The sequence below is a fragment of the Vicia villosa genome, linkage group LG7 (genome assembly GCF_029867415.1).
Source record: "Vicia villosa cultivar HV-30 ecotype Madison, WI linkage group LG7, Vvil1.0, whole genome shotgun sequence".
Lineage (NCBI taxonomy): Eukaryota > Viridiplantae > Streptophyta > Magnoliopsida > Fabales > Fabaceae > Vicia > Vicia villosa.
Window position 1 is genome coordinate 1,244,782 of NC_081186.1, and position 25,388 is coordinate 1,270,169.

Genomic DNA, 25,388 nt, shown 5'->3' on the forward strand with positions numbered 1-25,388 from the left:
TTTTTTTGGTGATATCTAAGGTGAGGGAGCTATTAAGTCCCTCATAGGTGGACTATTTAATTTTTTACCGATAGATAAAATCAAAGGTTTAGATCTATGCAAATTAAAAAGAGAATGTTTAAACCACTCACACACAATTACAACTCTCTCAATAATTTTATTTTTCATAAATCATTTCCTTTTTCTCAGCCACCATGGACGTTAATGGAAGACACAATGATCGACAATCACTCATTAAAAAAACAACATTTTCTTTCAAATATGTTCAGGCCTAAAACTCTCTTTATCACACAATAGGCGACATTGAACCTTAGATTTTAAATTTTGAATTCAATGCTTGATTAGAACCTTTGGTCAACTATTTCACCTCTTTTGTTTGCCATATTCTTCGAATCTCACAAATTGGTATGTTCATCTCTTCCTCCACACTTGTTTGAGTGTATGATATATGATTTTATAAAGAAATGACACAACCAGAATCTTATAAAAATGTGATATGGGAGGTTAAAATTTCATTAAATTAAAGTATGAATAATTAGATCAAACCTAAATTTAAAACATGGAGACAGTAATTAGCATAGAATGAAAGAATAGAAATGTATTTTGGTTTTCAGTGGAATTTGGCAGGTTATGATTTTAATCTGGTTTAGAAAAAATGAAGGAATAAAAATGCAATTGAATTCAGAGATGACAAAAGGAAACCACTTTTGATTTATAAATCTGAGTTTAAGACAATAAAATGAAATGAGAGATCAGGACTTATTGATTTATAAATCTGAGTTTAAGACAATAAAATGAAATGAGAGATCAAGACTTAAGGAGTCATGGAAGTTGTTGTTATGATGTAGTGACAACCGATAAAGGTTAGGTAGAAAGTAAAAACTACATCTCATCGATGATTGATTGGATTTTTTTTTTGAAAAGCACTGTTGAATAAGTTCTAATCTGACGAGTAATAGAGATTACAATTGGTGGTGTGAGAATTATCGTCAAAGGTGTGAGTGTTCGTCATCAATGGAGGCGAGGTAGGAAGGTGTGTGGAAAAAAATTGTGTGTGGAGAGTTGTATATGTTTTCTTATTTAATTTGAATGAATCTAAACCCTTGATTTTATCCAACGATAAATTTTATTGGTACACCGGTGAGGGACTTAACAGCTGCCTCACCTTAGACTTCACCTCTTTTTTTAGTCAAAATTTAATTAAAAAAAAAACAACTTATGAGAGATTTAAGGTGAGGAGCGCTACGGCTCATGTCTTCTCACTTCTTTTAATATTTTTTTTATTATTCTATTTTATTATTTTTATTTACTTATTCTTTTTCTAATTATTAAGATTTCTAGAAGTTAATTAGATTTTTGTGTGTTTGGGTCATGATTGCTAGTGGGCCTAGCTCATTTTTATTTATAAACCCTTTTTTCATTGATACACTTCTTTCTATTTTCTATTAATTTAAATAAACTAATTAAGTCATTTCTTTTTGTTTAGAATATTTTCTTAGAAAAGACAAAAATAATATATGTCTTTGGGTGTATGTTTAGGATTTATCAAAATATTTCAAAAAAATATCTTTCTAATTGAATCGAGTTTCGAGTTTTAATGGATGAATCAAGGAGGGTTCGTACGTACTTGTACGAGTTGTCCTAAAAGTATTTGGGTGATGGCCGTTACGCTTTTATTCGAATACTTGAATTCCGTTAAACGCTCCATAAAATTCGATTTAATTCATCCTCTTTTACAAAAAATGCATTCTTTTAACAATCAAATTATTTTAGTCTATAATGGATAAGGAAGAAGGGTTTGTACGTACTTGTACAAGTTGTTCTTCAAAGCGTTTAGGCGATGGCCGTTAAGCCATTGTTTGAGTGCGTAGACTCCGTTAAAAGACTTTATAAAACTTGATTTAGCGAGTTCTCTTTCAAGTATTTTAAGCGATGGCCGTTAAGCTTTTGTTTAAATATTTGGACTCGATTAAATAATACCTCCCTCTCGCCTTAGCGAGAATTCTTTTCATCATCTACGAGGGGGTTGTACGTACTTGTACAATTTTCTCTTTCAAGCGTTTAGGTGATGGCCGTTAAGCCTTTGTTTAAATGTTTGATTTCTCTTAACAAACAATTCCAAATTTATTCATACCTTTTAATTTTAAAACCTTTTTTATAACATGAGACACTTAGTCAAAATTCAAATGCAATTATACTTCCACATGTGAAGATCGAATGTTTTCCACTCGAATGCGATGATGGCCAAAATCTTGTTTTAACCTCGATTTAGTCATCCATTCTTGTAGTGACGCAAACAATCTCTTATCCATGTGCGCATAGTATTGTTTGAATGCGATCAAGTACCTCTCGCTAAAATCAACCAATAAATTTTCGCGGTTTTACCCCGAACTACGATCGCTCTGACTTTCCCATTGCACTAGGGAATACGTAGGCACAAGATACAAATGTCTTGGCGAGCACAATAATAAAAAATCTTATTTGTTTCTTCCTTCTTTCCAACCTAATAAATAACGCAAATAGATAATAAGCTAACAATTGATCACATGAATAACTAAATGGGTCCCATCGAGTACGATGGAGGTGAGGGGTGCTAATACCTTTCCCATGCTTAACCGACTCCCGAACCTAAATTTGGTTGCGATGACCATCTTATCCATTTCTTTTCTCTTCGTGGGTTTTATCGATATTTTCCCTTTCCTTTTGGAATAAATAAAGTTCGGTGGCGACTCTGTTGTACTTCGAGCGCGCGAAAACGCTCGAGTCACATTTTTACCGCTACACATACCATTGTGCTGAATTCTACCAGTCAGATGAGTGCAGCACATCGGAGACAGAATTACAGAAATATATTCAAGAAGAAGTATAAAACCGTCCACCAAATTTTGATGTGCTAGAGTGGTGGAAGGTGAATTCAAGCAGATATCCAATACTTGCAAGCATTGCAAGAGAGGTTTTTGCCATACCGATATCCAGTGTAGCCTCTGAATCTGCTTTTAGTAATGGAGGAAGGATCCTTGACGCATATTGTAGTTCTTTAACAGCGGCTAGTGTGGAAGCACTTATTTTTACTGAAGATTGGCTAAAAGGAGTAGTTCCATCTTTTCTTAGTATTGAGGATCTCGATGATATTGATCGAATTGAGGATGGTATGAGTTCAAAAAATGAAAAAAGTAGTGTCTTATTACTTTATTGATACGTATTAATTTTCTTTCTTTCTTTTGTAGAACTACATTCTACACCGGATGCTGGCAGTTGCTCGGCTTTTATGTCAATTGTTGATGATTGAAAACTTGGTAAGAATGTTTACACTTTACATGACTAGTATCACCTTTCAATCAATTGCTCTATTCTACAAGAGTTCATTTACCTTATAGTTTTAACTTTTACTTGTACCAACATGAGTTATGGGATATATAACCTTCAATTTCTACTTAAAATCTCCACCTATATGTACTTATCGAACAACCTTCTGTCACTGATACCATATTGTTTTAATGGTGCTTAAGTCATGGTTGTTTTGTGACTAGCATACTGCAATTTACCGAGAAGAATGAGATTTATGTTGTAGTTTTTGCTCTCATATTTGCGACTGAGGCGATAGTAGTTAGTTGATTTTTTTGCTGTTATTGGTCTCGCTGTATGTTAATTAAAAAATAGGATTTTTCTGAGAATCTCGTGTTTGTTATAGATAATAGAATGCTTTAGTGAATAAGAGGAAGTAATGAATCCAAATGAGGATTTTTCTGAAAATCTTGAGTTTGTTACAAAAATTACCCTTAGATAGAAGAAACTTACAGAGATTAAGAGGGAAATATATAATGTCACTAGTTACTGAATCAATAGATCAATTTTAAAACGCAAGCAATTATTATTGTAATGTTTGTGTGATAATAATAAGGAGAGTGTCAGTGTCTTGTTGAACTATTTCTATCTTTTTGGATGAATAAAACGCGACATTATAGTGATCAACAAAAGCCAACACTACAACGCGGTTTTGCTATCTTATTAAAACCATAGTTCATAAATATGTTCAAACCAGCTTATATAACTATTCTGTTCTTTTTCAGGTGATTGGTTTACTCCCAAGTCACTGATAATATTATAGTATTTTAAGCTTCGAAGGTGCGAGATTGTCAATGCTGGTGTTAGTTTACTTCTGGCGGCTGTCCCGGAAAACACTTATTATTGTGGTGTTTTCTTATTGCTTATTGAAATCAAATTTAGAGGATACATCACTCTATATGTCAAGTAACATGGGAGAAAGTACACACTTTTATCTGTTATTATGTTCTCCCATATGTATAAAGATGTTTCACTTTAGCATATATAACTCAACATTATGCCATTTATAATTTAGTTTAGCTAAAAGTTCAAGTGAATATACTTGTACAATTTAATTGAGCTGCATTAGCATATCATTATTTGATATACAAACATATTCAAAATAAATTTGTTTTTTATAGTTAATTATTGTTTAAGAAATAATAATTTTAATTAAATTTAGAGTTAAATTTTTTTAATCACTTAATTTTCCTAAAAATTTGCTAAGCAAATCAATTTTTTTTTAAAAAATTGCTATTTTAAACCCAAAAAAATCCAGTTTTTAATCACTTAAAATTTTTTTTTAATTTGTTAAGCCAATCAAATTAATTAAAAAATCCAGATTTGTATCCAATTTTATTAAAAAAACCACAAAAAACTAGTTTTATAACATATGAGAAAACCAGTTTGTAATTTGGTTAAAAGATAATCCAATTCTTTCAAAAAATTTGGTTTTAAATTGGTTAAAATAAATTAAACTAGTTTAAAACTCTGAACCGGTTCTGAACTGGTTCTAAACTGAATTGTAATTGGTTTAACAGATTATCCATTTTTTGTTAAAGCAGTTTTTTAAGAACTACACTGAACCACTAATATAGTTCGGTTCAGTTCAGTTCTTGAACCGCGAATACCCCTAATGTGGACGGCAGGTTGCAGGATGTTGTGCAAAGTGAGAAGCGATTGTATCTTGTATTTTAGTACCTTGACTTAAATCTAAAGAAGCATATGGATTCATCTCCAAAGTTTTCCAAAGATCATAGACAAATAAAAGTGCGTGACTTTTCTACTTCTGTTTTCTTTAGAAATTTTGAGCTTTTTTGTGACCACGAAAGTAACGAAGTAGCAAGAAATACTACGCAACCATTGATTGAATGGTTTTTGTATCCCCAAGCTTGTCTCTAAAAATGGAGAAATTTGATTGGTTTTCTTTAGATATTTTTAAAAGAAGGAATAAATATACACCCTAAAGAACAAGGGTGTATTGTTTAATTTAATATGTTGATTACTTAAGAATAAAAGTATACCAAATTATTTATTAGATATATATTTTTTGTTTTGTACCTTTGTCCGTAAAATTAAGATACACAGTAAGCATCACTTACTCACTGTCAGTGGCATACTTGAGTACCATGCATTGTCTAGTACTATTATGTGTTTATGTATTAGTTATTTCTATAAGTTAAAAATAGTTTATAAACATCTCAAATAATGTAGGATATCTTTTTTGTTGTGTCGGTGTAATTTTTTACACTCTAGCATAGCACAATGAAACCCAGGAACCATTTCCAAGACTTTGGTTTCATTATCAAAGAAACCCTAAAGTCTTTCAAGTGACTCTCAAGAGGTCGTTGTTTTGAAAAGTCAAGTTCATGGTTTAAATGCATTGTTGTACTTTTTTTTTTTGACTTGGTTGTAATTTAAATTGTTTTGTCATTTTAACTTGGTTGACAAATGATTAGTAGTATCTTTGTTTTTTGAGTCATTTTTAGTAATGTGACTATGTAAGTATTTGTTATTAACTTTATGGTAGATTTTATAGTAACTTATTGTTCGAATTTGTCTTATTTAAATTTAAAATATTTTAAATTATAATTTTATTTTTATATTATGGTTTTTTTAATATATAATTTATAGGGTTAAATAAGTTTTTAGTCCATATAAGTATGACACTTTTCACTTTTAGTCCTTACAAAAAATTTCGTCGAATTTTGATCCTTATAAAATTTTCCGTCATAAATTTTGATTCCTCCCGTTAGATTGCTCTAACGGAGGCTTACGTGGCATGCAACACGTCTCGCCTCGTCAGACAAAGACAAAATTAAAGAAAAAGAGGCAGATTGTGGGGGTTTTAAACCCCTTTAAATACCTTTTTTGCTTGATATAGATACAAAACAATGAATTTCCATTTAATATAGACAATATTTATAGCTCTTTTTAAATCTTAATATTGCTTGATATATCACTATAACAAAACATTTGTAAAGATCATTAAATTTCATCAGTTTAGAATATCGGTATAGAAGGTCTATACAAATACAAATAAATTAATGTTTAACAAATCATTCAAATTTGCAAATATATATATATTATCATGATAATCATTTGTAATTTTGTTTTGAAGATATTCAGATTATATTAAATTTTTCTCATTAATGAAAAAAATAATTGAAGTGTGAAAAAGTATATTAATTTTACTATAATTATTTTTATTTTTACTTCGACAATATTAAAAAGAAATAATTTTAATTAATTTTTTATTCTCATTTGTCCCTATATATTTTTATAACAATATAATGATTCTGATTTTTAATTAAAATATAAAAATTAAAACTTACTAATTGAATTGTGGCAAACAATTATTTTTATATAAGGGTTAAAAATTTAATGCGTTAAAAGTTTAATGTGTAAAAAACTATAGTTAATGTATTATTATTATTATTTTAATATTTATGTTGGCTATTAAAAAAACCACTAATTTTATTTTTTTACTACAAATATTTGTCATGAATATAAATTTTATAAAAAATATAATTTATATAATATAATCATTTTTTATTTTTTTGAAGATAAAAAAAATAAATTACCATATTAATTAATGACAAATAGTTCTCCCGAATATAAATTGCATGCTTCAACATCAACCTTCGACGACTATTTTTGAAAAAATAAGATGAACTTTGCAAAATTTAAGGGGCCCAATAAGATGAACTTTCTACAGGTGCAACCTGTGCTATAGAACAGGGCCCCAAAATTTAAGGGGCCCAATTTTATTTATTATTATTATTAAATAGGAAAATATATAAAGAAAAATAAAAATAAAATGAGAGAGTGAGAGACGGAACACGAAGGCCAGGCCTGTATATTAACGCTATAAAACCATAGGCACATATTGATGGTGTTCACGTGATGTTTAACATTTTATTTATGCCTCTAATAAAATTTGTTACATTTTTCTTTACATCTTTCATAATATTTTGAGTTTTTATTCATTTATTTAATTAATATATAATTTTATTTTTAATGTGTTATTTTTAATTATTAAAATTTTGTTTTTTAATTTAAGTTATTTTTAATATTAGAACAGGGCCTCCTGATTTATTGGGCCGGCCCTGTCTTACCATTATTAAAGGATTGACCACTCTACCTATAATACCCTTTGCTTCATTTTATTTTACACAGCAAAAACCAGTGGCGAAGCTAGAAAAACTACGAAGCCTGGGCAAAAATTTAAAGACCGCGTTATAGACTAATTAATTTTAGGGGTAGAATAACATAGTTCTAAACTCTTCCTGAGCGAATCATCAATTCATTTGATTGTTACATTCAATTATAACCAAACTTTCCTAGGCGTCTCATAATTGCTTCTAGAGATGCATCATGTTAGTAAAGTAGATGAAGAACAACACAAAAATTAAACCAAGCTAAAATGCCACTAAGCTTATGCTTAAATAAAGAATCCATCCCATCCAAATGAAATATTGAATATTGGATGGAGTTAGAGACCAGTATGTCCTCCTATCTACTTAAGTAAATAGAAGTAAGAAAACAATCATAATTCTGTTCAATAATAAAAAACAATGATTAAACCAGAACCACAAATAAATTATCTGTGCATTGAATAAAGTAGCTACTCATCAAGTCCTAAACAAATACTTAACTCAGTTAATTAGGCTTGGTTCTTTCTATTTTTTTGCTAACCGATGCAAACAGAATCGGAGAAGCAAACAAAAACGATAAACCAATCATAACAATCTATCTAGTAGTTGACTGTCGTTTTTCCTTTGAGCAATCTATGATTTCAACTTCAGCCAATGGCGAGTTTTGAATCAGAAAATTCATAATTCCTTTTGCTATGGATGGAGATGGTTTCAATCCTTCTTCAAATGCTTTTCTTAATTCATCTGCCTCTTATACAGTTTACTACACTGATTCAATACTAATTATACATATATATAATCCTAAACTAATTCATAAGATTACACCTAATTAATCATGTATAAGTAATATGTTATAACAAGTATATAAGATATAAGATGCCATGACATGAATATAACCAGTGAAGATATTTACTAACTCACTAATCATTTTGCGACATGAATAATAGTCAAATAATCCACATACTTGAGAAAATAAATGGCTGCATTTGACTCTAGTAAAAAGAGATAGAAACAAATGATCCTTAAGCCGCACCTTATAAAAACAGAACAAATTAATATTGTGAGCCTTAACCAACTACACTACTCAAGGGAAAGAAGCAAGAAACTGACCTATGCATTTCATCGAACACTTTGCATGCGAGTTTCAAAACAGCGATAATGGTAACAGAGTAACCAATTCACGGGCTGCATTAGTATAACAATTTAACAATCTATCACAAGAATATCAAAACAGAAGTAGAAGAATAGAAACCAGTGGGGGCATTTCGTCGAACTCTTCGTAGAAATCATGGCTGAACCAAAACTGTGTGTGAATCCAGAAGAGAGTCCAAGCAATTGTTACGAAGAAAGAATTCGAGTATGTACTTAGGTTAGACTTGAGGTTACGCGCGGAAGAGCCCGGGCAGGTGCCCAGCCTCGCCGGGCATTGGCTCCGCCACTGGCAAAAACGATAAAATAGTAACCTTCTAATTAAATCCTTTTTTATACTATGTTGTCCACGGATTACCAATAATTCCCTTTAGAGGTTGGACCAATGCTATACTAAATTAATTAGTTGGTCTTACTTAAGGGTGGAAATAGGCTGAGCCGAGTTAGGCTTTGCCAAGCCTAAGTCTGACCTGTCAAAAAAACTGAAGCCTAAGCCTGACCTGTAGCCTGTCGTAGGCTTATTTTTTAGGCCTGAGTCTGGCCTTTTCGAAGGGCTGGTTAGCCTGTTAGCCTACTTAAAAGCCTATTTGTTTTAGACATATGTAAATAAGCAATTAAAATAATGCTTAAATAGACTGACTAACTAAAAGAACTTATGAGAACAATCTTCATAAGGTGTTTTCATCTTATTTTCACAAGTTCTTCAAGATAACCAAGTTTCATTAATGTATTTTAATTCAAAGTACAAAACATAATATAATGATAATAAAAAAGTATTCATATTTATTTAAATAGGTCGGCCTAACAGACTTAAAAGGCTTTTTTTAGGGTCTGAGGCCTAGCCTTTTTAACTAAATAGGCTTATAAAAAAGCCCAGGCCTTTTCTATTTAAAAATAATGTATGGTCTGACCTGAGCCTATATAGGCTAGCCTGTAGGTCCCTGTTATCGGTCTGGCCTGTTTCCACCCTTAGTCTTACTACATGAATATTTTTGTAATTAACTAAATGAAACAATGTATCTACTACTATACAGTTTTTTTACATGACATCTGCTCGACCCTCATTGGTCATATTAGAAAAGCTCACTTTTCCCTCCTCCCAATACACTCATTTTTCAGACTGAACTATATTCAACAACTCTGCAACTTCTCTCTCCATTCTCAACCTTGTATATTCTCCCTTTCTATCTACAGTTTCATTTTACAGGTTCATTTCAAACTTCTCTCCTTCCATTCAAATTTCTTCTACATGAAATTGCTATACTGTGTTGTTTGAATCCTTCTCTATCTCTTCCCTATTTCAACGCATCCTTCCTCTGGTTTGAAATGAATGAAACAACCGTTTTTCCTGCATTTCTTGGTTACATCAAATCCTTTTTGCATATTCCGTGATATATGAATCGTTTTCCTTTAAATTCAGCCGGAAATAACCATTCTTTTATCTTATTCACCCGCAAATCTTCTTGGTTCTATCATTTTGTTGCTATTCATCCGCAAATATTATTTGTTTTAAATGTTTGTGTTTATATTTATAAAGGACCTTCTTTTATTTATAACTTGCTGTAACTATATCTATTTCTCAAGATTATCTTTTTAAGAGTGTTTTAGAGATGCACCAACTTATATAGCTTGCATTTGTTTCTCAGACTCGGCCAATAACAATGTAAAGGGCTCCAATACTCATCAAGGATCTTGTCCAGGGAAACCAAGTCTGGAAGATACTGATAAGGGTTGTTGATTTGTGGGTTGTTAAGGGAAAAACATGACAACAACACCTTGAGATGATCATTCAAGATGGAAAGGTTTGGTTTTTTCAAATATTAATTTCTTAAATGAACTTTGTGCTGATTCAGTTTGGAAACAAAATATTCGTGATGCACTTTTAAAAAAATATAAGAGTCTACCATTGATGTGTTTAATTATTTGTTCATAAGTTTCTATAATTTTAAAACTCACATAGACCTCATATGGTGTTTCAAACATATAACAAATGAGTAGAACCATTTTTCTTGTTGTTGTTACATTCTATGACTTATGTAGTTTTGTTTTGTTTCATTATTTGTTTGTCTTATTCTGTTTTTATTTAGGTTTATTTGTTCATCCAGATGTCAACATGAGTTCTAACATTACCAAGGTTTTTTACCATTCCGATATGTAGAGTCCTACCATTGATGTGTTTAATTATTTGTTCATACGTTTCTATAATTTTACAACTCACATAGACCTCATATGGTGTTTCAAACATATAACAAATGAGTAGAACCATTTTTCCTATTGTTGTTACATTCTATGACTTATGTAGTTCTGTTTTGTTTCATTATTTGTTTGTCTTATTCTGTTTTTATTTAGGTTTATTTGTTCATGCAGATGTCAACATTAGTTCTAACATTACCAAGGTTTTTTACCATTATGATATGTAGAGTCCTGCCATTGATGTGTTTAATTATTTGTTCATAAGTTTCTATAATTTTACAACTCACATAGACCTCATATGGTGTTTCAAACATATAACAAATGAGTAGAACCATTTTTCCTGTTGTTGTTACATTCTATTGCTTATGTAGTTCTGTTTTGTTTCATTATTTGTTTATCTTATTCTGTTTTTATATAGGTTTATTTGTTCATGCAGATGTCAACATTAGTTCTAACATTACCAAGGTTTTTTACCATTCTGATATGTAGAGTCCTGCCATTGATGTGCTTAATTATTTGTTCATAAGTTTCTATAATTTTACAACTCACATAGACCTCATATGGTGTTTCAAACATATAACAAATGAGTAAAACCATTTTGCCTGTTGTTGTTACATTCTATGACTTATGTAGTTCTGTTTTGTTTCATTATTTGTTTGTCTTATTCTGTTTTTATTTAGGTTTATTTGTTCATGCAGATGTCGACATTAGTTCTAACATTACCAAGTTTTTTACCATTCTGATATGTAGAGTCCTACCATTGATGTGTTTAATCATTTGTTCATAAGTTTCTATAATTTCACAACTCACATAGACCTCATATGGTGTTTCAAACATATAACAATGTAATGACTAGAACCACTCTGCCTGATTTTGAATCATTCTACGAACTATGTTAGAATGTTTTTGTTTCATTCTTTCTTAGTTTAATTATGTTTTTTTTTAGGTTTATTTGTTGAGCCATATGTAAATATTAGTTATAACATTACCACAGTTTTTGCCTTTTGTGATATTTGGAAATTGAAACATGCCACAGGGTGATCGGATCCACATCACGACTTGGAGCCGAGATTTCAAAGATTGGATTGAACAAGTCAAAGAGCATGAAACATATTCCCTTTATAATGGAGAGCCTATTCTGAATGATGGACCTTTCAAAGTTTGTCCTAACCCACTCAAACTTGTATTCAATGGAGGGACTACTATGACAATTATGGCGATTTCAGAAATACCGACTCATAAGTACAACTTTCACCCTATTGAAAAGTTTCTCAAAGGAAGCTACAAACCTGACATGTTATACGGTAATTATCTACTATACTAAAGTTGTTTTGAGTAAAATATGCAATAAACCTAGGGAGAGGCCTTCCTGATATGGCAATCCACATGTTTCTATATTGCTTTTCGAGAAACTCTCAATGTAGTACCCTTTGCAGATGTCATTGGGGTTTTACAGGATGTGTTATGGGATGATTACTGCAAACAGTTTATGAACTACAATACCCCTGGAAAGATGGTTGGTCCTACTATTACCGTCTTGACACATGCATGGTGCAAAACAAACACAGGTTGCTATCTTGGTCCATAACTTATTTGATGTTTCCATTTATGTACTTGCTCCATGTTTATGTACTTGCTACATGTTTGTTAGTGCCATTGTTATACTTGAAGATGCTCTGTTCTGTTTCATTATAAACTTGTGTCCTTTATTCTACAGTTTCTGGAGCACCAAGTCTCTCAAATGCATGGAATGGCTCTAGACTTCTCTTGAACTTGGACCATCCCCAGGTTGATGAATTCAAAGAAAGGTATGATCTGTAAACATACTCATTATTATTACTACTATTATTACCCTATCAATACAAGATTTATTTTAATAATTGCCCTTTCAGCTTTGGAGAAAATGAATTGTCCAATGTACCTGCGCTTTCGCTGTCATTAACTTGTGAATCGTCCCTTCAAACTTCTAACAAATGTTGGACCAGCCTCAATGAAGTCAAAAGTATCCGTGCAATCTATGAAGGACGAAAGGTACAACTGATATCAATTTCGTTGCGAGTTTTTTCCATACAAATTAACCTGGCATGTCATACTCAATGCTTATATGTATATTCTTCTATGAAATAGGACTGTTTTGCAACCACCATTGGCACGACCAAACGTTTCAGAGCTTCCAAGTTTGGATGGTATTTTGAGTCATGCCCTGGCTGCAAAGCTTCTAACAAGTCACAAGGTGAAAATTTTGAATGTCCATGCGGAATTACCAATGTCGAACCCGCAACCAAGTGAGCCCAACTTAACTCAATGTTCAACTATATAACATTCTGCCTACTATTTCATGATTATCTAATTTTATACATTTAATTTTCTTATAGATTCTAAATTGAACTTGAGCTTGAGTATGATAACCACAAAGGTACTTTTGTTTTTTGGGACAAAGACGTTATCCCTTACACGAAATTGAATGCTAAGGAGTTAAGACAAGTTATGAAGAAGGTTAGTTAGAACTTCCAACAATCTTATTTCAACTTTCGTTTGCTTGAAATCTGATTGCTAATATATTTTGTATTGTGGTCCATAAGCTGGAGAAGACAACCCTAAGATTTGGCTTGTTCACCTCGATGTGTTGTTGAATAAAGAATTGGTCTTCTGTGTCAAATATCAATAGTTCTACGAGCAATTCTCTGTCGTAGCAATACTTAACGAGGACAACCTTTTCAACATGTTTGACAACTACCTCTGCCCTAATGAGGTATTACACCCGTTGATATAACTTTAATGTTCGCCGTATATGTTTATTATGTAAATCTATTTTAAGAAAAGCATGTTTTTTTGTACAACTAACTTTAAATGCCGCTGTTGTGGAAAATCAAACCAAAAATGATATTGATCATTCAATCCAAGCAACTGTAAGTCATTTCAAAATTTATCTACATTACATGACTTCATTCTTTATCATACTATCCAGGGATGTTAATTTTTTTCCAATCTTTTTACTAGGAAACACAATTTGAAGAAGTAGAATAGTCTGCACAACCATCCTTGGATGCAAACTATTCAGGGAGCTCATCTGCGAGCTCTAGCTCGACTCCTGCCAAGAGGGTTGCTACATAATCAATTGTTAGTAAACTCATGCTGGCTGAAGAACTTACCCCTAAACAATCGGCTACTAAAGCCAAACCTGGAAGGAAGACTAAGCATGTAAAGAAGGAGTAATTTGATGGGCCTCTTTCAGATGTCATTTCTTTTTGGATGCAACTTATTATTTGACACCTCCTTTGTAAGAAAATTATTCAAGTAATATGTATTTTGTATGTTAATTTGTGTGTTGATGCATGGAGTATGTCATTTCAGCGGTATTTTAACTCCTAAACTTAATATTTAGGCCCCTCTTAATGTTTTTTTCCATGTTCCTTCATTAAACTTAACTGCAATATATATATATATATATATATATATAGTTCATGTTGTTTTTTATGTTTCAAATATTAATGCTAAATAACTTGGCTTGATTTTATCTTTTGTCGGCTGATATACATAGGTTAGAACTAGAGCTGTCAAAATGGGCTAGCCCATATGGGCCGGCCCGCCCAGCCCGAAAAATCATAGGGCTTGGGCCTTAAAATTAGAGCCCATATTTTTCAGTGCCTTTTTAGCCCAACCCTAAAAAGCCCTCTACCCATTAGGGCTAGCCCATATGGGCCGTGATTAGCCCATCAGGCCCGCATAACTATACATTTTAAAAAATATATATAAATATTTATATTGTCTTACTCCAAAATAGCAAAATATTTTTTCTCATTTCACTAAATTTTATTTTTATTTTATTCAGTCTATCTCTTTTAAATATTATACATTAATATAATTAACATTCTTTTATCATATTATATTTGTTTTCTCTTAAATTAAACATTCAAGTATTATTTTATACAATTAAGGCATATATTGTATTTAGAAGCACATTATAACATTTATAAGAGATAATATAGTGCTGAAAAATGTTTTATGTTTAAAATAATATAATTTTTAATTTTAATTATAATAAATATTATGGAGTTTTTTTTTTAATTTTTTAAATTTAAAAAGCCCATTTAGGGCCCGGGTAGCCCGAAGCCCTTCTAGGGCCGGGCTCGTGTAGTAATTCTCGAGCCCGTAATGGGATACATATATGCCGCAATGGGGGTAGCAAAGGAATCGATTGAAAAAGATTTCAGTTTAAATTCAAGCAAGTACAAAGCCGTTTTTGAAATCATTGATAAAAGATGGGAGTGTCAACTTCATCATCCGCTATATGCTGCAGGTCAATATCTCAATCCTGAATATTATTATTCTAAACCAGAAATTGAGACCGGTGCTAGATTAGTGAGAGGCCTCCGTAAGTGCATTGAGAGACTTAGTGAAAGTGAAGAAGTGGAGGATTTGATTTTAGTACAATTGGCACAATACCAGGGCGCTACAGGTCTCTTTGGTATAAAAGCGGCAATGAGACAAAGGTCGACATTAGCTCCAGGTAAGATGGAATGATTTTTTGAAGTTTAACATGTGATATACTTTGTGTTATGTATATGGAATGATTTTTTACAATTACTTGCAGCTGAGTGGTGGAAGTCTTATGGAGCCGAAACTCTGCATTTGCAATTATTGGCTATTAAAATGTTGAGTTTGAGTTGCAGTGCTTCCGGATGTGAGCGTAACTGAGGCATCTTTGAGCATGTGAGTATTAATTTTATACTAGGATATTAAAGTATCTTACATGCAAGTATTATTAAATTAATACTTCAAATTATTGTACTTTAGATTCATTCCTAGAAGAGAAATAAATTGGAACATCAAAGATTGCAAGACTTGGTGTTTATCAAGTATAATCAAGCTTTGGTAGAGAGGTTTGAAATTCGGGATAAAATTTATCCTATGGAGATTCTGTACTTAGAAGATGGTATCATTCTGCATCAGCTGAAGTATGAATTAAAACTTTTGAAGAAATTCAAGCTGGAGAATTGCAAAGCCGCTATTACACCGTCAGAAATGAATCAGAAGTTGGACTCTGACTCTGAAGGTGAAGATGTTGATGCTACGATCTTCAAATAGCTGGTGGGTTCTCTGAGGTATTTGTGTAATACCAGACTTGATATATGCTATGCAGTAGGATTGGTTAGTAGGTTCATGAGTAAACCTAAGTGGTCCCATTACCAAGCTGCTGTCAGAGTCTTGAGATATGTCAAGGGAACTCTGAAGTGTGGCATATTGTTTCCTTCTGGGAGAAAGGAAGAATCAGAGTTGATAGAAGGAGTACCTCTGGATATTTGTTTATGTTTATGAGAGGTCCTATTTCTTGGAGTTCCAAGAAGCAAGTTGTTGTTGCTCTATCAACCCGTGAAGCTGAGTACATTGCAGGCGCTGTAGCTGCATGTCAAGCTGTGTGGCTTCCGAACTTATTAGAAGATCTGAAGATTAGAGTGAAGAAGCCTCTGAAGCTGATGATTGATAACAAGTCTGCAATCAATCTTGCCAAGAATCCCGTGTTACACGGAAGAAGCAAGCATATTGAGACTAAGTATCATTTCTTGAGAAGCCAAGTCCAGAATGGAACATTAGAGGTTGTGCATTGCAGCACCCAGAAGCAGCTGGCAGATGTTCTGACGAAGGCAATCAAGACGGATCAATTTCTGCTCTTAAGGAATGGAATTGGCGTTGTCAGCTTTGATTGAAGAATATGAATTAAGGGATGGTATTGAAGAGTAATTCATATTCAGAAGATGAGCATCAGAAGTTCTGATGTGGGCTGATCTTCTGATGGTTACTCAGAAGATAGTGTTGACCAGAAGTTCTACCTTCTGGATCCTGTTAGCTTAGTTATTTAGTTAGTAAGGGTACTTTAGTACTTTGTAGTATTGTACTGTTTGTACCTTAAACTTGTTCACTAAGTTTAGTCTGTTAGGGCTTAGGTGGCAATTTTCTTTTGTATAAATAGCCTTGTAGTAGCTATCATTTATTATCAACACAAGTAGTAGAATATACATTCATTCTCTCTCATTAATCTTTGCGTCGTTATTCTTTGTCATCATCTTTATTCATTGTGCACCAACAAGGAGTTCCAAATATAGCTTTTAAATTGAGGAGAAACTTGCCTATCCTAACAAATAAAATTGGGACAGCCACTCCGAAAGGGACAACCGAATCAAAGAATAAATCTAGGTACATAGTCTCAAAACATTTTCTTTTTGCTTTTATAACTGCTGAGCTGATTGCGTCATTTATTACCCATGTGCTCTTTATAAATGTTCAACGAAAACCCATTATTTTAGAAAATTTCTTTACCCACCTCCCTATGGGGGTCACCCCCAGCGAAAACCCAAAACTGCCCCTGCTTCGGAGATGCATCTCCGAAGTTATTTTTTTTTTGAATTTTTTTTTACTTCGGAAATGCATCTCCGAAAACACCCAAAAAGTGGTGTTTTCGGAGATACATTTCCGAAGTCAAAAAAAGTCAAAACCGTGAATATTTTCGGAAGTTCATTTCCGAAAATATTGCTGCATATACAAATTCCCCTCCTTCACTATTTAATCATTTTTCTCCAAAACTTCCCCAAACCCTCTTCAAAACCCAATCAATCTCCATCCATTTTTCGTCCTAAAATCAAGTTTCAAACTGTTGATCACGTTAAAGGGAGCATAGAAAGCTACAATTTCAGGTAAACATCACTCATTTATTCCCCTATTTCACTACATTGATTGATGAATTTTATGCTGAAAATGATATGGTTCGGAAGTTCATTTCCGAAATATATTACCTAACAAATTTCGGAAATGAACTTCCGAAATATGCCCTGGCAGTAAAAAAACTGTTTTGGCCAACGTTTGCTAATTTTTTCATTTGTTAGGTATGGTGCATCCGGACAACATTGTGCAAGACAATGACGCAGTAGTTCCAGTAGTTGTTAGCGTTAATAACGATCCGGTTATCGACGTTAATCCTATGATCAATGCGGTTGATGTTCGGCAAGAATTTACAAATGATCGGAGCTTCGGTAGTCGCGAACAATTGATTGAGTGGGTTTGGAACGAAGCTAGTAAACTTGGATTTGGAATTGTTATTTTAAGGTCGGACAACGAAAATAGTAGGCGGAAAGCTTTCGTTGTTTTGAATTGCGAACGAGGTGGGAGTTATGTACAATCAAATCGGGTGCTAAAACACGACGACACGGGATCGAGAAAGTGCGAGTGTCCTTTTAAGTTGCGTGCTACTTGGAGGGTTGATGATTTGTGGCGGTTAACCGTAATTTGTGGAATTCATAATCATGCCTTGGATGTCAAGTTACACGGACATCCAATGGCGTGTCGTTTGTCCTGCGAAGAGAGGAATGTGATATCGGACTTAACGATAGTCAAAGTGGCGCATCGCAACATACTTGCCGATTTGAAGCGTAAGAAAACGGATAGCGTTTCAAATATCAAACAAGTTTACAATGAACGACACAATCTCAAAGTTTTGAATATGGGCCCTCGGTCGGAAATGCAACAACTTTTGAAACTACTAGGCGATAACAAATATGTTTCAATCTTCCGAACCTCTGAGGACAAAGTTACGGTGCGTGATATTTTTTGGACTCATCCCGAAAATATCAAATTATTCAACACATTTCCAACCGTTCTAGTCATGGATTCGACGTACAAGACAAACAAATATAGGCTTCCTCTTCTAGAGATAGTCGGTGTGACCTCGACGGACAAGACTTATTCGGTCGGGTTTGCTTTTTTGGAGTGTGAAAAAGAAGACAACTTTACATGGGCCTTGGGAATTTGCAAGTCTTTGTTAGTTGATCAAGAGGTTATGCCAAACGTCATTGTCACCGACCGGGACAATGCTTTGATGAATGCGGTCGATACCGTCTTCCCGACATCTACCGCGTTACTTTGCCGTTATCACATAACTTGCAACGTGAGAAGAAAGTTGAAACCCGCGGTTGGGACAAAAGATAGGCCGGATGAAAATGGTAAAGTTATCAAAGCCGGTGTTGTGGTTGATAGGATAATGGTGGCATGGAGGGAAATTTTGGATGCATACTCCGAAGAGGTGTATACCGAGAAATTGGTACACTTTAGGTCTTTGTGTGGTTCCATTAAGACATTTTGTCATTACGTCGAATCCACCATTCTTGACAAAGTTAGAGAAAAAGTCGTGTGCGCTTGGACAAATCGAGTTAGACATCTTGGTTGCACCACGACTAACCGAGTTGAATCCGCACATGCGGTCTTCAAGAGGTGGTTGGGTGATAGAAAGGGAGATTTGTGTCGGGGATGGGACACCGTCAACCAAATGCTCCAAAATCAACACAATGAAATTCAAACATCGTTCGGTCGGAGCAAGACGGTTATGGAACACCGGTATAAGGGCCAAATTCTATTCTCCCAATTGATTTACAACATATCCCGAACGGGTTTGAATTTTTTGTTTCATGAAGCTAAGCGGTCGGAGACCACGGGGCCGGATAGTTCATTATGTGGGTGCACCATTAGAAAGACATACGGCCTTCCATGTGCTTGTATACTTGCAAAAAAGAAGATGTTGAATTCACCAATACGCATGGATGAGGTAGCCGACCATTGGAAGAAGCTTCGTTTTGATGATTTTGACCCGCCGAAAGAAAATGACTCCAAAATCACCATCTCCGACGAGTTGGAAGTGATAATGGAGAAGTTTGCTAAAGCGGATGACACAACGAAAATGCATATAAAAGAACAATTACGAAAAATCGCATTTCCGGAGACCACCGATTTGAAACCGCCATCTCAACCGGTTAAGACGAAAGGTGCACCGAAAAAGTCCAAAATTACACAAGATGACACGTCAACAAAACGATCTCCTTCCTACTTTGAACATGTTGATGCATCATTCCCGGATTCACCGACACCGAAGTCCAAGTGTAGTGGTAACAAAGGTGCCCGTATTTCGAAGCTACCTCGCACACCGCCGATAAAAAAATCACCCATTGTCTACATTGATGAGATGCCACTTTTTATGCACAAATATATCGATAACATCGTTGATGTTGGAGGCGACGGCAATTGTGGATATCGGGCCGTTGCGGGTTTGCTCGGCAAAGGGGAAAATAATCACACTTTAGTCCGACGGGAACTTATTGCGGAGTTGACTTCGTATCGGGATATCTACGGCCGACTATATGAAAATCAAGAAAACTTTGCGAAAATTCATGATTCACTTGTTCCATCACTTACCGGTATCGCTCCGGTTTCGAAGTGGATGTCATTCCTCGATATGGGTCATCTAATAGCAAGTGCATATGATATTGTATGCGTCGATTTGACGAGTTTTGGACTAAGTGAGACTTTCTTTCCACTTCATAGTCGATCGCCATTGGACGCGTCGGGCCGGATCATATGCATCGGGTATCTACGATCGCGGCACTTCGTTCAAGTGTTTTTGAAACCGGGGTGTCCTATACCGGCTACTTCTTGTCAATGGACGGCACATCGTTCAAATGAGGCGGAGACTTGGCCGGATCCTTTCGTTTCAAGAATGGCGGAGTTTGAAGAAATGATGAGCCAAGAGCGCGAGCAAAATAGAGAGCGGTCGAAGAACGTACCTATTTTGGACTTAAGATCCACCGATTGGTTCGGTGAATTTTAGTTTTTTCCGGATTGTTTTTTGTTTGTAATGACCATTTTTGTATGTGTTGTTGTTTATCATGTAAAATCGGACCGATTCAATACATATATAATATAAGTATGTTTTATGTCATCTTTGTCTAATTTATGATTATTGTGTATTCCATTTGTTCAATTTACACAACACACTAAGCAATCAACAAAATGCAAAATTTTGTTCTGTTTCTGCATAATTCGGAAATGAACTTCCGAAATATGCTAGTCCGCCTCCAATTTTCAGAAGTTCATTTCCGAAAAGTCCCCTGAGGCAGGATAAGGTTTGTTGGGTCATCATTGTTCCAATAAGTCTATAAATACAACACACTCTTCTTCATCCTCTTCACACCTAGAAACACAAATGACACAAACCTACCCCCACCTAGCATTCGTCTACTTCATCACCGGCTACCCGATGCCGTTCCAATTTCGCTTCTCGCGCGACACGCCGTTTGCGGAGTTGATAACGTCGTTCTTTTTTTTTTTTGCAAAGCCAAAGGAAAAATATTATTATTGAGTAACTGCATACACAAGCAGTGTTGCAGCTAGATTAGAAATACAACATACAAAAGACACACCAAGACCAATTACAAAATTATAATAACCCCAAAACTACTAATGTGTAAACAGAAAATTGTTGACTTAACATTATATACCTCCACCCTCCCATGCCAATACTCCTACAAAATTACAGTAACACCACAACTACTAATGTGAAAACAGAAAGTTGCTGTCTTAACCTTATATACTTCCACCCTCCCTTGCCAATGCTCATGCAGTCACACAATTCCAACCAAACCTGCTCGAACCGCCTCCCAAAATTACCGAGAGACCGATATACCACGAAACTACCTCTAAAACATTAACTGCCAACACTCACTTCTAGCCTTTCTTCTGCCAACTGCCAACACTTTCTACGGACTAAATTCCACAACAACAAAACACTTCTACACTCCACTTGCACAGGAACACCACTGCTACAATACTGCTAATCTAAGCAATTTACCCCCAATGTTGAGTTATAATAGTGTAGATTCAACACCAGTACAGGAGAAACAAAATACCATAACAAATACAAACTAAATCTCTATAACTCAACTCCCCCTAACCAAACCAGAACCACACTCTACCATCACCCTTCCTAATGTCCTTCCACCAGCCCTTTGCCGAACCAATTCTTCAGAGCCCACCCTACTCACTACCAATCCACCCAGTATCGCAGTCAGGATAACCTCAAAGCACACAGCACAAAAACATCCTACACCAAAGCTCATCCTACACCAAAGCTAATTCCACATAGCCTATCTACTCTGCAAAGCCTGTTCAAGATAATTCCTCTTCTCCAAATATACACAGATCTGCCACAGCCATATAACTAATTGTTAATCCATCCAACACACTCCTTTGGGTGTGTTATCCATTGAGTTAAGTCATAACTAAATCCTTTCAACTTTGACTTTAGCCACCTCCATGACAGAGCCTGAATTTCCTCTATGTAGCTGGAATTCCGACATACCAACGGCCTGAATACCTTTTCATTCCTCCTTCTCCATATGGTCCAAATGCATGCATACCATATCACTACGAATCTCTCCCTGAAGACTCTCCCTCCGCTGCCAATTCCTGCAAAATGCTTAAAACTATACATTACATCATTATGTGAAACATATGAAATACGGAGCCAGCCTAGGACCTCGCTCCATGCCAGCCAAGCTGAAGGACATTCGAAGAAAATGTGAGCGACATTTTCCTCTTTTCCACAGCCAAAAGGACATGAATTTTGAGGTTCTATTAGGAGACCCCTTCTAACTAAATTATCTCTGCTTGGAATCCTATTCTGCCAAATTCTCCAAGCCAATACCGATACTTTAAACGGGACAATTTTACTCCAAACCTCCGCCAATTCCTTATTTTCCCCTATTTGAGACGTCATCCCCTTCATGATCACCGAGTATGCTTCCTTAACCGAATAAACATTCTTGCACCACCTCCACTTATCTTTCACATTATCCTTCACAGTAACTGTTTGTATCCTTTCTTTGATTTCCTCTACACTCTTGACATTTTCCTCATTCAAATTGCTTTCCCAGTTTCCAATCCAAACCGATCCGCTACTCTCTCTCCTAATAGCTTCTCCTACTGATATTTCTTTCTCCGCTGCCACACTATATAATTCAGGATAGCTTTCCTTTAAACTCCTCCCTTCCAACCAAGGATCCTCCCAAAAGGATGTTTCAATACCGTTACCAACGTCCTTACTTAGATTGTCATCAAACCACTTTTCCCTAAAACTCCCTTCATCCTTATCAATCGACTGTAAATCTCGCCACCATAGAGAACTATACTTATCTATCTTGCTTCCTCCAGAACTGCTTACCCCATACTTGCTCTCCAAGATTCTAACCCATAACCTGTTTTTCTCAGTAATTAATCTCCATTTCCACTTCCCTACCAAACTCAGGTTAAACGCCTTTAGGTTCTTAATGCCTACACCACCTTCTGCCTTATTTCTGCAAATCTTATCCCACTGGATCCAATGTATTTTCCTACGCTCCAAATCTCCTCCCCATAAAAAAATTTTAAACATCGATTCCAATTTCAAAATAATACATGAAGGAGCCTTAAAAAACGATAAATAATACACAGGAAGCGCACTTAGGACTGACTTTAGCAGAATGATACGACCACCAATTGAGAGGTGTTTATTATTCCAAGTTGATAATCTCCTTCTCACAGTATCAATCACCGATTTCCATGAACCCTCTCTTCGATGATTCCCACCGACTGGAATCCCTAAGTATTTGAAAGGAATTCCACCTACCTTACAGTTCAGCACCAACGCCGCCTCCTCCAACCACTCTACAGGTATATTAATACCGATTAGAGAGCTCTTGTCGTTCTAAACGCTATTGCAATATCCCGAAAATCGAAAGGTTGTCAAGCTCGAGTACCGCTCGCCATCTCTTAACGACGAGGGAGGCATTGAATTCACACCTTTTGAGATCAAGAACGACGAAGATTTAGCGGTTATGTGGACAATGTTCGACCGATTTTCTTCGAAGGGCCCGATCGAGTTGGACGCGAAACTTCAAAGATCGGCGGACGATGTTATCAAAATGTTGACTCATCCCCACCTACCCGTGTTTAACAATATGTAACTTTAATCTTATGTAATGTGATCGATGTAATCTTCACCCGATTAAATAAAGCGAATCATTCTTGTTTTTCATCTTTCTTCTGTCCAGACAATATTTCGGAAGTACATTTCCGAATTCCTCGAAGGGGGTGAATTTGGAGATGAACTTCCGAAAACACCACATTTTTTAAAAAATAACTTTATTTCGGAGATGCATCTCCGAAATCAATATTTTATATTAAAAAAAACACTTTTTCAGATATACATTTCCGAAAACACATTTTTTTCCAAAAAAAGTACGTTTTCGGAAATGAACTTCCAAAACTAGGGGTATTGTGGTAAATTCACCAGAGGTGGCCAAGAAGGTTAGGAGGTGGGTGAAGAAATTTTCTTATTTTATTGTTTTTACCCAAGAGCTTAAGCTGTCACAGTTCAACGCGACAGTTCTGGAATCAACTCCGCACTACCTCACATAGTAGGACTATATGTGAATGAACAACCAACTTCAGCTGCAACACACCCCAACAAGACAAGCCATTTGTTGGATGCCGTAACTCAACCACAGTATAAGAAATCCAATTTCTAAATCTTTGATCATTCTTTATGTTTACTAGAGATGTTAACACAATTTATATATCCAGTTTACAAAGGTTTTTATAACAGCTAATGAACATGTCTGAACATAACAATACTATGGTTTTGAGCACAAGTAACTTCCATTTTCTTTGTTTTGAAAATGCAGATGTCCGGGAGTCACCAAACCAGGTAGGGGCAGGCCTAGGAAGCAACTGGGAGTTCCCAGCCTGGCTATCAACTTGAGCAGAAAGTTTACTACCCAAACGTATAAACAACAAACAACCACTGATAAGTGCACAGGCGATTCAACCTCACAAAATAGGTACATGGTCTTAGATTACAATGATAAATAAAGTATAGTAGACTATAAGACAGCATAACAAAACTGATCAGTTGCAATTATTGTACTGTTAATAACATAATTTCATTCAGGGAATTTAGGCGACCAACTGTCCAATGATCAACGATTATTGGCAGGAGATCAAGGTATTTCATCTTTACTTCTTGTACGAATTCTGTTTCCAGCATGCGAAATTTGACCGTTCATTTATGTTGACGTTGTTGTTCTATTAATTTCATAAAAATTGATAACAATTTTGTGGTGCAATTTTTTTCAATTATATTACTACCTATGAAAGCTAACCTGGCCATATAATAAAGAGTTTACTCATGAAGTTCCATTTAGTAGAAAAACCATTGCATTAAACTTGCATTCAGCCATAAACAAAACCGTACCATAAAAAATTGTAAAGGATTACTTTGAATATAATGCATATAAATGATAACTGTACTATGAGAAAACCATAAATGAATGCCATATGTTACTGCATATCACTTAGGTGCCATTTCAATGCAACTTCAATTACATAGGTACCTATTATAATGTATTAAATAAACCATGATGTGTTCAAGTTGGCTGTTATATAGTAAATCGAAAAGTAGATTTATGGCCAGTAATTATGGGTGAAATTCTGCCGATACAATAGAGCAAGACATGATACGGCCATTTTGAAGGATCTGACTTCTATAGTTTTTGTGTAAATAAATAAGTAATTATATTTATGCTACACTTTTTTAAATATAGGTTTGAGAATAACTACATTTTTATTACTACTTTTTGATCGTAGGTTTGACACTAACAGATAGGGAGCTAAAGAAACTTACGTTAATCACTATTGAAAGTTGAAACA

General features: G+C 34.7%; 1 protein-coding gene and 1 long non-coding RNA gene across 2 annotated transcripts; both read left to right on the forward strand.

Moving 5' to 3' along the window:
- Window positions 1-2,801: 2,801 nt before the first annotated feature.
- LOC131616878 (uncharacterized) lies at window positions 2,802-4,267 on the forward strand. Its single transcript, XR_009288292.1, has 3 exons — window positions 2,802-3,149; window positions 3,228-3,296; window positions 4,071-4,267. It is a non-coding gene; the product is annotated as an uncharacterized LOC131616878 (long non-coding RNA).
- Window positions 4,268-11,850: 7,583 nt separating this feature from the next.
- LOC131616858 (uncharacterized) lies at window positions 11,851-13,205 on the forward strand. The gene is made up of 6 exons (XM_058888314.1): window positions 11,851-12,127; window positions 12,248-12,391; window positions 12,541-12,631; window positions 12,716-12,854; window positions 12,951-13,108; window positions 13,199-13,205. The coding sequence occupies exons 1-6, from the start codon at window positions 11,851-11,853 to the stop codon at window positions 13,203-13,205; spliced, it is 816 nt and encodes a 271-aa protein (XP_058744297.1).
- The last annotated feature ends 12,183 nt before the right edge of the window (window positions 13,206-25,388 follow it).